Genomic DNA, 12,407 nt, shown 5'->3' on the forward strand with positions numbered 1-12,407 from the left:
AATATTTTACAAAGTTACAGCTCAGATGAGGAAATCAGTCAATTGATATAAATTATTTAGGTCCTAATCTATGGATTTCACATGAGTGGAAATACAGATATGCATCTGTTGGTCACAGATACCTTAAAAAAAATTGGGCCTCACAATGGACCTCAGGATCCCGTCACGCTATTTCTGTGAATTAAAATTGCCATTGATAAAATCGTGTTCGTTGGCCGTAGCTTATGCCTGCCTGCCCATACCTTAACCCCACCGCCACCATCGGGCACTCTATTCACAACGTTGACATCAGCAAACTGCTCGCCCACACAATGCCATACACGTGGTCTGTGGTTGTGAGGCCAGTTGGACGTACTGCCAAATTCTACTACGTTGGAGGCGGCTTATGGAAGAGAAATGAACATTCAATTCTCTGGCAACAACTTTGGTGGACATACCTGCAATCAGCATGCCAATTGCATGCTCCTTCAAAACTTGAGACATCTGTTGTGTGACAAAACAGCACATTTTAGAGTGGACTTTTATTGTCCCCAACACAAGGGGCACCTGTGTAATGTTCATGCTGTTTAATCAGAGATGTAAACAAATTTGTGCACAACATTTTTGAGAAATAAGTATTTTGTGCATATGGAACATTTCTGGAAAATTTTATTTCAGCTCATGAAACATAGGACCAACATGTTACATGTTGAGTTTATATTTTTGTTCAGTGGTATAAGCTATCACGAGGTGATACATTTTGTATTTATATTACAAATAAATACAGTTTCTTTTCTCCTTGGCTTTTGTTATGATTTAGAACTGTGAACAGCATTTCAAATGGTAATTTCCTTATTCATCATACTATTTGACCTGTGATATTAATAATGCCATTACAAAAATCCTAGTTGGAAGCGATATCATACCCTGACATCACAACATTACTATAAGCTAATTTAAATACAACTGAGGATTTGTCTATGAGGTCATTTAAATCAGCTGCTTGATTTGATCACTTGACTCTTTTTCATTAATTTATTAACAGGGTACATTTTGTGTAATACACTCATCTGGTGGTGAATATTCATACAGGTGCACGTGTCTTGGCATTCAATGGTCCGCCTGATCTGTATGTGTGGTACGCCACAGCAATACTACCCCTTGAACTATTCCAATCCAAAACTTGCATTTCACATACCAACATATTGGACTAGTTATTCAAGGTACTCATTTCTATCCTATTTTAGACCTAATCTAGATTAAAAATGATGTCACATATTTAATATGAAATGCACCATCTCAGACAGTAGAAGTTATGAACCCTTCCTTACCATGTAGATAACATTTAAAGGCTGGTCTTGATAATGCACACAGAAAACAGTGGTACAGATGAAGTTGGAAGTTTACATACACCTCAGCTAAATACATTTAAACTCAGTTTTTTCACCATTCCTGACATTTAATCCTAGTAAAATTACCTGTTTTAGGTCAGTTAGAATCACCATTTTATATTAAGAATGTGAAATGTCAGAATAATAGTAGACAGAATGATTTATTTCAGTTTTTATTTTTTTCATCACATTCCCAGTGGGTCAGAAGTGTACATGCCCTCAATTAGTATTTGGTAGCATTGCCTTTAAATTGTTTCATTTGGGTCAAACGTTTTGGGTAGCCTTCCACAAGCTTCCCACAATAAGTTGTGTGAATTTTGGCCCATTCCTCCTGACAGAGCTGGTGTAACTGAGTCAGGATGTAGGCCTCCTTGCTCGCACACTTTTTCAGTTCTGCCCACAAATTTTCCATAGGATTAAGGTCAGGGCTTTGTGATGGCCTCTCCAATACCTTGACTTTGTTGTTCTTTAGCCATTTTGCCATAACTTTGGAAGTATTCTTGGGGTCATTGTTCATTTGGAAGACCCATTTGCGACCAAGCTTTAACTTCCTGACTGATGTCTTGAGATGTTGGTTCAATATATCCACATAATTTTCCGTCTTCATGATGCCATCTATTTTGTGAAGTGCACCAGTCCCTCCTGCAGCAAAGCACCCCACAACATGATGTTGCCACCCCTGCGCTTCACGGTTGGGATGGTATTCTTCGGCTTGCAAGCCTCCCTCTTTTTCCTCCAAACGTAACGATCGTCATTATGGCAAAACTGGTCTATTTTTGTTTCATCAGACCAGAGGACATTTCTCCAAAAAGTACGATCTTTGTCCCCATGTGCAATTGCAAACCGTAGTCTGGCTTTTTTTATAGCGGTTTTGGAGCATTGACTTCTTCCTTGCTGAGTGGTCTTTCAGGTTATGTCGATATAGGACTCGTTTTACTGTGGATATAGATACGTTTTTATCTGTTTCCTCCAGCATCTTCACAAGGTCCCTTTGCTGTTGTTCTGGGATTTATTTGCACTTTTCGCACCACAGTTCCTTCATCTCTAGGAGACAGAACGCGTCTCCTTCCTGAGCGGTATGATGGCTGCAAGGTCCCATGGTGTTTATACTTGCATACTATTGTTTGTACAGATGAACGTGGTACCTTCAGGCGTTTGGAAATTGCTCCCAAGGATGAACCAGACTTGTGGAGGTCTACCATTTTGTTTCTGAGGTCTTGGCTGATTTCTTTTGATTTTCCCATGATGTCAAGCAAAGAGGCACTGAGCTTGAAGGTAGGCCTTAAAATACATTCACAGGTACACCTCCAATTGACTCAAATTATGTCAATTAGTCCATCAGAAGCTTCTAAACCCATGACATAAGCTTTTTAAAGGCACAGTCAACTAAGTGTATGTAAACTTCTGGCCCACTGGAATTGTGATACAGTGAATTATAAGTGAAAAATCTGTCTGTAAACAATTGTTGGAAAAATTACTTGTGTAACCGACTTGCCAAAACTATAGTTGTTAACAACAATATTTTATTACCTTTTAATTTGGCATGAACACACCAGTGATTGTGTTTTCATCTTATTGTCAAACAAATCAATTAAAAACGTAGGCTACCTGTTCATGTTTGTCCACTCTAAAATAATACCAGCATCCAAATATTGCACTGTGCACTCGTGCCATTTGATGAATTGAAAGAGACATTTACAAAACACCAAATTGCCTGAATTAATTGATGCATCTTGCTGACATGTTTATTTTGTAGGAAGAAAATGTGGTACACCTGAAAAGGGGCTGAAATACGAGACTGTCCCGGATGACAAATGTAGCCATATGGAAAAAATTGTTCAGTGATTTTTAAAGTCATAGTCAATACTATAATAAAACTGTTAGCAAAGGTGTTCATCTTTAATTTATAATTTATAATTTATAATCTGTAGAAATTATGAGAATAGAAAGGTTCAGAAATGTTATGAAACATCACAGCACAGTAGAAAAACATATGGCAGCTAGAAACTGAATGGTCTTCAGAGATAGATGGGAGGGGTTGAGGGTAGCTGAAGACTTGGACTTAAAACATACACAAGATAACTAATGTAAAATATACTGTCCGTGAAATGTATGCAATTGTCACGGTTGTCGTCTGGAATGGAGGACCAAAACGCAGCAGGAATGTGGATGCTCATCTTGTATATTTATTTAAATAACAAGAACACCAAAAAACAACAAAACAAAACGAAACGAAACGAACCCACGAACAACGAAACAGTCTTGTCAGGCACACTCAGCAAAACAAGAAACAATCTCCCACAAACACCAAACCAAACACATACCCATATATAGGACTCTCAATCAGAGGCAACGAGAAAGCACCTGCCTCCAATTGAGAGTCCAACCCCCCATTAACCTAAACATAGAAATACAACCAACTAGACTAAACATAGAAATACATAAACAAGGAACAGTGCCCAAAAACCCCAGAATACATAAATCAAATACCCTTCTACAAAAACACCACCCCGAACCACATAAAACAATACCCTCTGCCACGTCCTGACCAAACTACAATAACAAATAACCCTTATACTGGTCAGGACGTGACAACAATATGTATAAATTAACTGGAAGTAGAAGCCAAAGTATTGTTGTCCATTAGTTTACTCAAATTAGGGGAGGGGTGGTAGGGTTAGGGGAGAATAATGAAGTAGGAAAATATATTTCATTTGTTTACTCGAATTAGGGGAGGGGTGGCATTCGGAAAATATTCAGACCCCTTGACTTTTTATACATTTTGTTACTTTACAGCCTTATTCTAAAATTGATTCAATTGTATTTTCTCTCATCAATCTACACACAAAACCACATAATGACCAAAAAAACAGGTTTAGATTTTTTTGCAAATTTATAAATGGAAATTACATTTACATAAGTATTCAGACCCTTTACTCAGTACTTTGTTGAAGTACCACTGGCAGCGATTACAGCCTTGAGTATGACCCTACAAGTTTGGCACACCTGTATTTGTGGAGTTTCTCCCATTCTTCTCTGCAGATCCTCTCAAGCTCTGTCAGGTTGGATGGGGAGCGTCGCTACACAGCTATTTTCAGGTCTCTCCAGACATGTTCCATCGTGTTCAATTCCGGGCTCTGGCTGGGCCACTCAAACATATTCAGACTTGTCCCGAAGCCACTCCTGCATTGTCTTGGGTCGTTGTCCTGTTGGACGGTGAACCTTCACCCCAGTCTGAGGTCCTGAGCAGGTTATCATCAAGGATCTCTTTGTACTTTGCTCCGTTCATCTTTCCCTAAATGCTGACTAGTCTCCCAGTCTCTGCCGCTGAAAAACATCTCCACAGCATGATGCTGCACCATAGGGATGGTGCCAGGTTTCCTCCAGATGTGACGCTTGGCACTCAGGCCAAAGAGTTCAATCTTTGTTTCATCAGACTAGAGAATGTTGTTTCTCATGGTCAGAGTCTTTAAGTGCCTTTTTGGCAAACTCCAAGTGGGCTGTCATGTGCCTTTTACTGAGGAGTGGCTTCTGTCTGGCCACTCTACCATAAAGGCCTGATTGGTGTCCTTCTGGAAGGTTCTCCCATCTCTACATAGGAACTCTGGAGCTCCGTCAGAGTGACAATCGAGTTCTTGATCACCTCCCTGATCAAGGCCCTTCTCCCTTGATTGCTCAGTTTGTCAGGGCGGCCAGCAAGAGCCTTTGGTGTTTCTAAACTTCTTTCATTCCATTTAAGAATGGAGGAGGCCACTGTGTTCTTGGGAACCTTCAATGCTGCAGACATTTTTTGGAGGTAAGGAAATAAATAGGCCATAGTAGTGGAGTAATTGCAATTTAACAAATTAACACTGGAGTGATAGATGAGCAGATGGTGATGTGCAAGTAGAAATACTGGTGTGCAAAAGAGCAGAAAAGTAAATAAAAACAATATGGGGATGAGGTAGATATATTGGGTGGGCTATTTACAGATGGGCTATGTTTAGCTGCAGCGATCGGTTAACTGCTCAGATAGCTGATGTTTAAAGTTAGTGAGGGAAATAAGACTCCAGCTTCAGCGATTCATTCCAGTCATTGGCAGCAGAGAACTGGAAGGAAAGGCGGCCAAATGAGGTGTTGGCTTTGGGGATGACCAGTGAGATATACCTGCTGGAGCATGTGCTACTGTTATCGTGACCAGTGAGCTGAGATAAGGCGGGGCTTTACCTAGCAAAGACTTATAGATGACCTGGAGCCAGTGGGTCTGGCGACGAATATGTAGCGAGGGCCAGCTGACTAGAGCATACAGGTGGCAGTGGTGGGTGGTATAAGGTGATTTGGTGACAAAACGGCTGGCACTGTGATAGACTGCATCCAGTTTGCTGAGTAGAGTATTGGAAGCTATTTTGTAAAGGACATCGCCGAAGTCGAGGATCGGTAGGATAGTCAGTTTTACGAGGGTATGTTTGGCGGCGTGAATGAAGGAGGCTTTGTTGCGAAATAGGAAGCCGATTCGAGATTTAATTTTGGATTGGAGATGTTTAATATGAGTCTGGAAGGGTACTATACAAGACACAGGGTAGAAACCCAAAATAAAGAGCGAGGAGTACCTCAAATAAATACACAATCACACAATGATTATCACACGGGACGAGACCCTTAATCATCTGCACAATACACGTGGTACGAAAGCCAAAACAACATAGCACAGGTAGTCAGTCACACGTCCAACGGACATTGGAACAGTAATCGACAGGACAATGGTAAACAAAGGACACACTTATACAATTACTAATCAGTGGGAATAGGGACCAGGTGTGCGTAATGACAGTTCCGAGGGATCCGAGACAAATAATAATAATAAAATACATTTGTTTAAACACAGAGGTGGGGGTGTTCGTTTATTTAAGATTTGTAATAAGATTTTAAATATATTTACCAATGTAGCACTACAAATAGCATTTTAAGCAAATAAGAGAATGGTTAAATTAGCATTATTTAGAGACCTCCCCCCAAACTGTGCGTAAACTGTTCCAATATTTGTGCACAATGTTTGGGTATCCATTGTATTCATTGTCACATTTAACAAGAAACATGCTTGTAAGAAGGGCCATTAACATAGTACCCATATGCTCAGGTTATATTGTCCCGTCATACACGTCGCATGCCGAAGTCTTCCTTATCATTGTTTCAACTTACATCAGAGTGGAGTTGGAGTTTGGACACCACGTGGTGTTATAATAAAGGGATTGGAATTTCTCTTAGAGCAGGAGCGCTATTACGGACATATTTGGGACATTGTTATGTTAAGAGAAACATAGGCTTTGTGTATGGTTTCCTATTTCAAGTTATGTATCACTTGTTTTTATATCATTATTTAATAATGATAGCAATTTAACAAGATATTATATAAATATATATATATATATATATATATACTGGTTTTCTATTTGTTTTTTAATAGTTAGTTAGTTAGACTAAGATATTTTTCACCCTGCATTTTGACGTTCGTTTAACATTTTAAACGTTTTAATTAAGTTGTTGCGTATTAGCCTACACTGCGTTCTCATTTTGAATAATACATATTTGTTTAAGTTGCAGTTTCTGCGTAGACTAAACTAACAGTGCGCACAGGTACCCAAGGGCAGGTAACAGAAAAATTGTCTTAATATGGGCGACAACCCTGACTTTGATGATGAAGAAATTAAAGAAGAGAAAAATTGTCTGGATCTGGGAAAAACGAACCCTTCCAAATCCGTGTACTTGGAGGAACATATCGAATGCACGAGCATCCCGAATGTGAACAAGGACAATACAACTACTACGCATGTATACAAAAGGAGATGGGTGATGGTGTTCCTTTTCAGCTCTTATTCCCTGTGCAACGCATTTCAATGGATCCAATACGGAATAATTAACAATATTTTTATGAAATTCTACAATGTGGACTCTTTTGCCATTGACTGGATGTCAATGATCTATATGCTGACCTATATTCCCTTTATATGGCCTGTATCCTGGCTTTTGGACAAAAAGGGACTGCGGCTCATAGCACTGATGGCCACCGCCATTAATTGTCTTGGGACATGGATCAAGGTGGCCAGCGTCAAGCAAAACCTATTTTGGGTGACCATGCTCGGACAATTCGCAGGCTCACTATCACAGGTATTCATCCTTGGGATGCCTTCCCGCCTAGCATCGGTTTGGTTTGGCTCTGAAGAGGTGTCCACCGCCTGTTCCATCGGCGTATTTGGGAATCAGGTCAGTTTATTCCACATCACACAAAGGTACCCTATTAAGTAAAATCTGTGGCGATTTATGATTAATTATTTTGATTGTAATTCGCAACAGATATTGATTTGCTGATCCAAAGAAAGAGTGCCCATAACATGAACGGCAATGCCGTTTAGAGAGACATTACGCATTACGCACATGGGTAACCCGATTACTATATGTGATGTTTTCAAAAAGGTTGGTCTTGGACAGTTTATTTATCTGACGTTTATAGATTTGAGATCTTAGATAGTTAAAATGACATAGGTAGACAGTATGGCATGACCAATGGCTATCAAGAGATTATTCTTACTTATTGTGGTATTTTAGATTCAGAAGTTGTTTTGATGATACATTGATAATGGTTAAAGAAGTTAGGATTTAGCCTAGAGCAATTCATATGCATTCAGAAATGGAGATACTGTAGTTCTGAAATGGACACCTTTTGGTGAGGATGCATCCTCTTTTAATAAAGATCTGACACAGTGGTCAACATCTGAAACTGAGTATGTACAACCTCTCTTACTGGACAAGATTTCTCTTCTTTTCTCCCTCAAAATTCCCCATTATTAATCTATTTAGGCATTGGGTAGTCGACCCCTAAATGCAATAGGTAATGTGTATGATTATACTACTGCAATACGCCTGTATTCAGTATCCAGCTATGTTGAAGCCAAGCCACGAATTGGAGGCCAGTTGGGATTTACAATGTTGGGATTTATTATAATCCCTAATAATCAATTTATGTTTAGGCACGTCGATTATAATCCCTAATAATCAATTTATTAAAAATAATGGTCATAATACCTCTGAGCATGGGGTTGAGCAATTAATAAACAAACCGGGACACGTGTCTGAGTGATTGTCCTCCATTTATCAGCCCTTGGATGCACAATTTCCACACCACTGATATAGCCCAAGGAAAATATACACTGCTCAAAAAAATAAAGGGAACACTTAAACAACACAATGTAACTCCAAGTCAATCACACTTCTGTGAAATCAAACTGTCCACTTAAGAAGCAACACTGATTGACAATACATTTCACATGCTGTTGTGCAAATGGAATAAACAACAGGTGGAAATTATAGGCAATTAGCAAGACACCCCCAATAAAGGAGTGGTTCTGCAGGTGGGGACCACAGACCACTTCTCAGTTCCTATGCTTCCTGGCTGATGTTTTGGTCACTTTTGAATGCTGGCGGTGCTTTCACTCTAGTGGTAGCATGAGACGGAGTCTACAACCCACACAAGTGGCTCAGGTAGTGCAGCTCATCCAGGATGGCACATCAATGTGAGCTGTGGCAAGAAGGTTTGCTGTGTCTGTCAGCGTAGTGTCCAGAGCACGGAGGCGCTACCGGGAGACAGGCCAGTACATCAGGAGACATGGAGGAGGCCGTAGGAGGGTAACAACCCAGCAGCAGGACCGCTACCTCCGCCTTTGTGCAAGGAGGAGCAGGAGGAGCACTGCCAGAGCCCTGCAAAATGACCTCCAGCAGGCCACAAATGTGCATGTGTCTGCTCAAACGGTCAGAAACAGACTCCATGAGGGTGGTATGAGGGCCTGACGTCCACATGTGGGGGTTGTGCTTACAGCCCAACACCGTGCAGGACGTTTGGCATTTGCCAGAGAACACCAAGTTTGGCAAATTCGCCACTGGCGCCCTGTGCTCTTCACAGATGAAAGCAGGTTCACACTGAGCACGTGACAGACGTGAAAGAGTCTGGAAACGCCGTGGAGAACGTTCTGCTGCCTGCAACATCCTCCAGCATGACCGGTTTGGCGGTGTGTCAGTCATGGTGGGGTGGCATTTCTTTGGGGGGCCACACAGCCCTCCATGTGCTCGCCAGAGGTAACCTGACTGCCATTAGGTACCGAGATGAGATCCTCAGACCCCTTGTGAGACCATATGCTGGTGCGGTTGGCCCTGGGTTCCTCCTAATGCAAGACAATGCTAGACCTCATGTGGCTGGAGTGTGTCAGCAGTTCCTGCAAGAGGAAGGCATTGATGCTATGGACTGGCTTGCCCGTTCCCCAGACCTGAATCCAATTGAGCACATCTGGGACATCATGTCTCGCTCCATCCACCAACGCCCCGTTGCACCACAGACTGTCCAGGAGTTGGCGGATGCTTTAGTCCAGGTCTGGGAGGAGATCTCTCAGGAGACCATCCGCCACCTCATCAGGAGCATGCCCAGGCGTTGTAGGGAGGTCATACAGGTACGTGGAGGCCACACACACTACTGAGCCTCATTTTGACTTGTTTTAAGGACATTACATCAAAGTTGGATCAGCCTGTAGTGTGGTTTTCCACTTTAATTTTGAGTGTGTCTCCAAATCCAGACCTCCATGGGTTGATAAATTGGATTTCCATTGATTATTTTTGTGTGATTTTGTTGTCAGCACATTCAACTATGTAAAGAAAAAAGTATTTAATAAGATTATTTCTTTCATTCAGATCTAGGATGTGTTGTTTAAGTGTTCCCTTTATTTTTTTGAGCAGTATATTTAGAAATCCAATTTAGTGCGATTTGATGAGATGCGCTGCATTGTATTCTCGTTTAGAGCTTGATATTGCTGGTCCTTTTATAGATTCTTTAATCGAGCCGTATAGTGAGTTACATGCATAGTGACAAGCATGTCCTAAAAACTGAATTGAGATGATTTTCATTGGCGGTTTCACATGGCAAGGAGGAGCACTGCTCCTACAAAGTAGATTTCCAATTTGCAAGCAGTCACAGTTTTGGTCAGCCTCTTTGCTGGATTACCTCCTTTCAGAGCTCACTTTTGTATGGAATCATTTTTATTTTCTTTCTGACTAGCTTACTTTGTTATGACTAAAGTAGCCCTTTGTGATTAAGTGTTTGAGTTCATGAAAATGAAATACTGAACATGCTGTTTGAGCTTAGTTACTTAGCCAGTAAAGCTTTGCGCTCGGATTAACATGTTTGAAGTATTTTTTGAGGTGTGTGTGTGTGTAGTGCATTGAGCAGGATGATACGTTTTTTCTCCTGGAAAGTCAACTCTACATCTCGCCAACCCCCTCCTTTTCAACCTATCCAAAAAGACTCCTTGGGATGTAGCCTTTTCTGTAAGGATGATCTCTTTGAATATGTACACTTAGTACAAAAAACTCCATGCTCAAATTTGAAATGTATTCAGACTGAAACTGAAATTAGAGGCTATACCCTAATGCTAACATGAATATTGCAACATACACATACGAAACTCAAACCACAGGAACATGTCATTTCTTCTCAAATTGCAGCATGTTTCAATATGCCATCACAATAGCCTAACTATCAAATATACAACACTGAGCATCTCTATAGCTGAATGATGCACAAGCATTTTCAGAAGGATTTCTGTTATGTTTCTAATATAACTCGATGGACCTTCCAGGATTGGCGAGGTTTCGTGAGAAAGCTGTCACTACAGTAATTTATGGAAATGAAAGAAAAACAGATAAAAAAAACAGAAAAATATAAAGACATGTAAGGAGGAAATTACGTGGTACAATTCCGCGATCTTTTGCTAGTACGGTGTATGCATCTGTACAGTAGGCTACACTTAATCACGCACTTAATGCATTGATCAAGGTATGCTAAATCATCGCTCTTTAAAAAAGTATTTACGTAATGTAAAAAGAAAGAAAAATACAAGTGTGTCCTCCTATATAATATAACTGAATTTACTTTTTTTGGGATATCCAATTGTTAGTTACAGTCTTTTCCCATCGCTGCAACTCACGTATGGACTTGGAAGAGGCGAAGGTCGAGAGCCATGCGTCCTCCAAAACACTACCCTGCTAAGCAGCACTGCCTCTTCATACACTGCTCTCTTAACCCAGAAGCCAGCCTCACCAATGTGTCGGAGGAAACACCGTACAACTGACGACCGCAGTCAGCTTGCAAGCACCCAGCCCGCCACAGATGGGACAAGAACATCCCGGCCAGCCAAACCCTCCCCTAACCCGGACGACGCTGGGCAAATTTTGCGCCGCCTCATGGATCTCCCGGTCACGACACAGGCTGGGATCGTACCCGAGTCTGTAGTGACACATCAAGCGCTGCAATGCAGTGCCTTAGACTACCCCTCTTACTGTGTATATGGAAATCCACTCAAATATTTTATGAAATAAATACTTTTTGATCAAATCGAAATATAGGCCTAGACTTATATTAATTTGATGTAATAAATATGTCAATGGCTAGATATCGAAATAGACTTGATGATATCAAAATACACTTTGCAAAATAAGACAGAAATATCTCCAAATATTCAAATTCGAAGTCCTATTTCAAATGGAAGAAAGGAAAAAAATGTCTTAAGCTTAATGGTAACATTACTTTAAGAACAATCTTTAAATGGCCTATTTGGAATGCATTTGTAGTTTTGGTTTCAGTTTACATAAAGAGGACGGTGTTAGTCGGGCTTGCTTTGTTCATTCCTGGTCCACTAAATGTTTGCAATCAGCAGAGGTGTAGGACTTCGGGACCTGGGAAACACTCTTCATGCACTTTGATACCGGTGACTTTTTCGTAGAAGGTTAGGGGAATTTATGCAGCAGGTTAGGAGAATTCACATAGTAGGTTCGGAGAATTCATGTAGAAGGTTAGGAGAATTCACGTAACAGGTTAAGAGGTTAAGGTTAGGAAAAGGGTTAGGGTTAGGGTTAGCAACAGTGGTGGTCGGTGACATTTAAGATGAGGGAGGACAATATTATTTAAAAAAGTTGAGCATGGCCTTATTTCTATTACAGCTTAATGGATGACTGTAATTC

The 12,407-nt window shown here is 40.7% G+C and overlaps 1 protein-coding gene across 4 annotated transcripts in view; it reads left to right on the plus strand.

The window, feature by feature from the left end:
* Positions 1 to 6,818: 6,818 nt before the first annotated feature.
* The window catches only part of flvcr2a (FLVCR choline and putative heme transporter 2a), a 43,357-nt gene continuing 37,768 nt past the window's right edge, over positions 6,819 to 12,407 (plus strand). For all 4 annotated transcript variants that reach the window (XM_029730218.1, XM_029730221.1, XM_029730219.1 and 1 more), the window contains exon 1: positions 6,819 to 7,610. In XM_029730218.1, the coding sequence (XP_029586078.1) occupies positions 7,020 to 7,610 (591 nt within the window). In that variant the 5' untranslated portion in view covers positions 6,819 to 7,019. The remainder of the gene's footprint in view (positions 7,611 to 12,407) is intronic.

This window comes from Salmo trutta, chromosome 33 (assembly GCF_901001165.1).
Source record: "Salmo trutta chromosome 33, fSalTru1.1, whole genome shotgun sequence".
Taxonomy (NCBI): Eukaryota; Metazoa; Chordata; class Actinopteri; order Salmoniformes; family Salmonidae; genus Salmo; species Salmo trutta.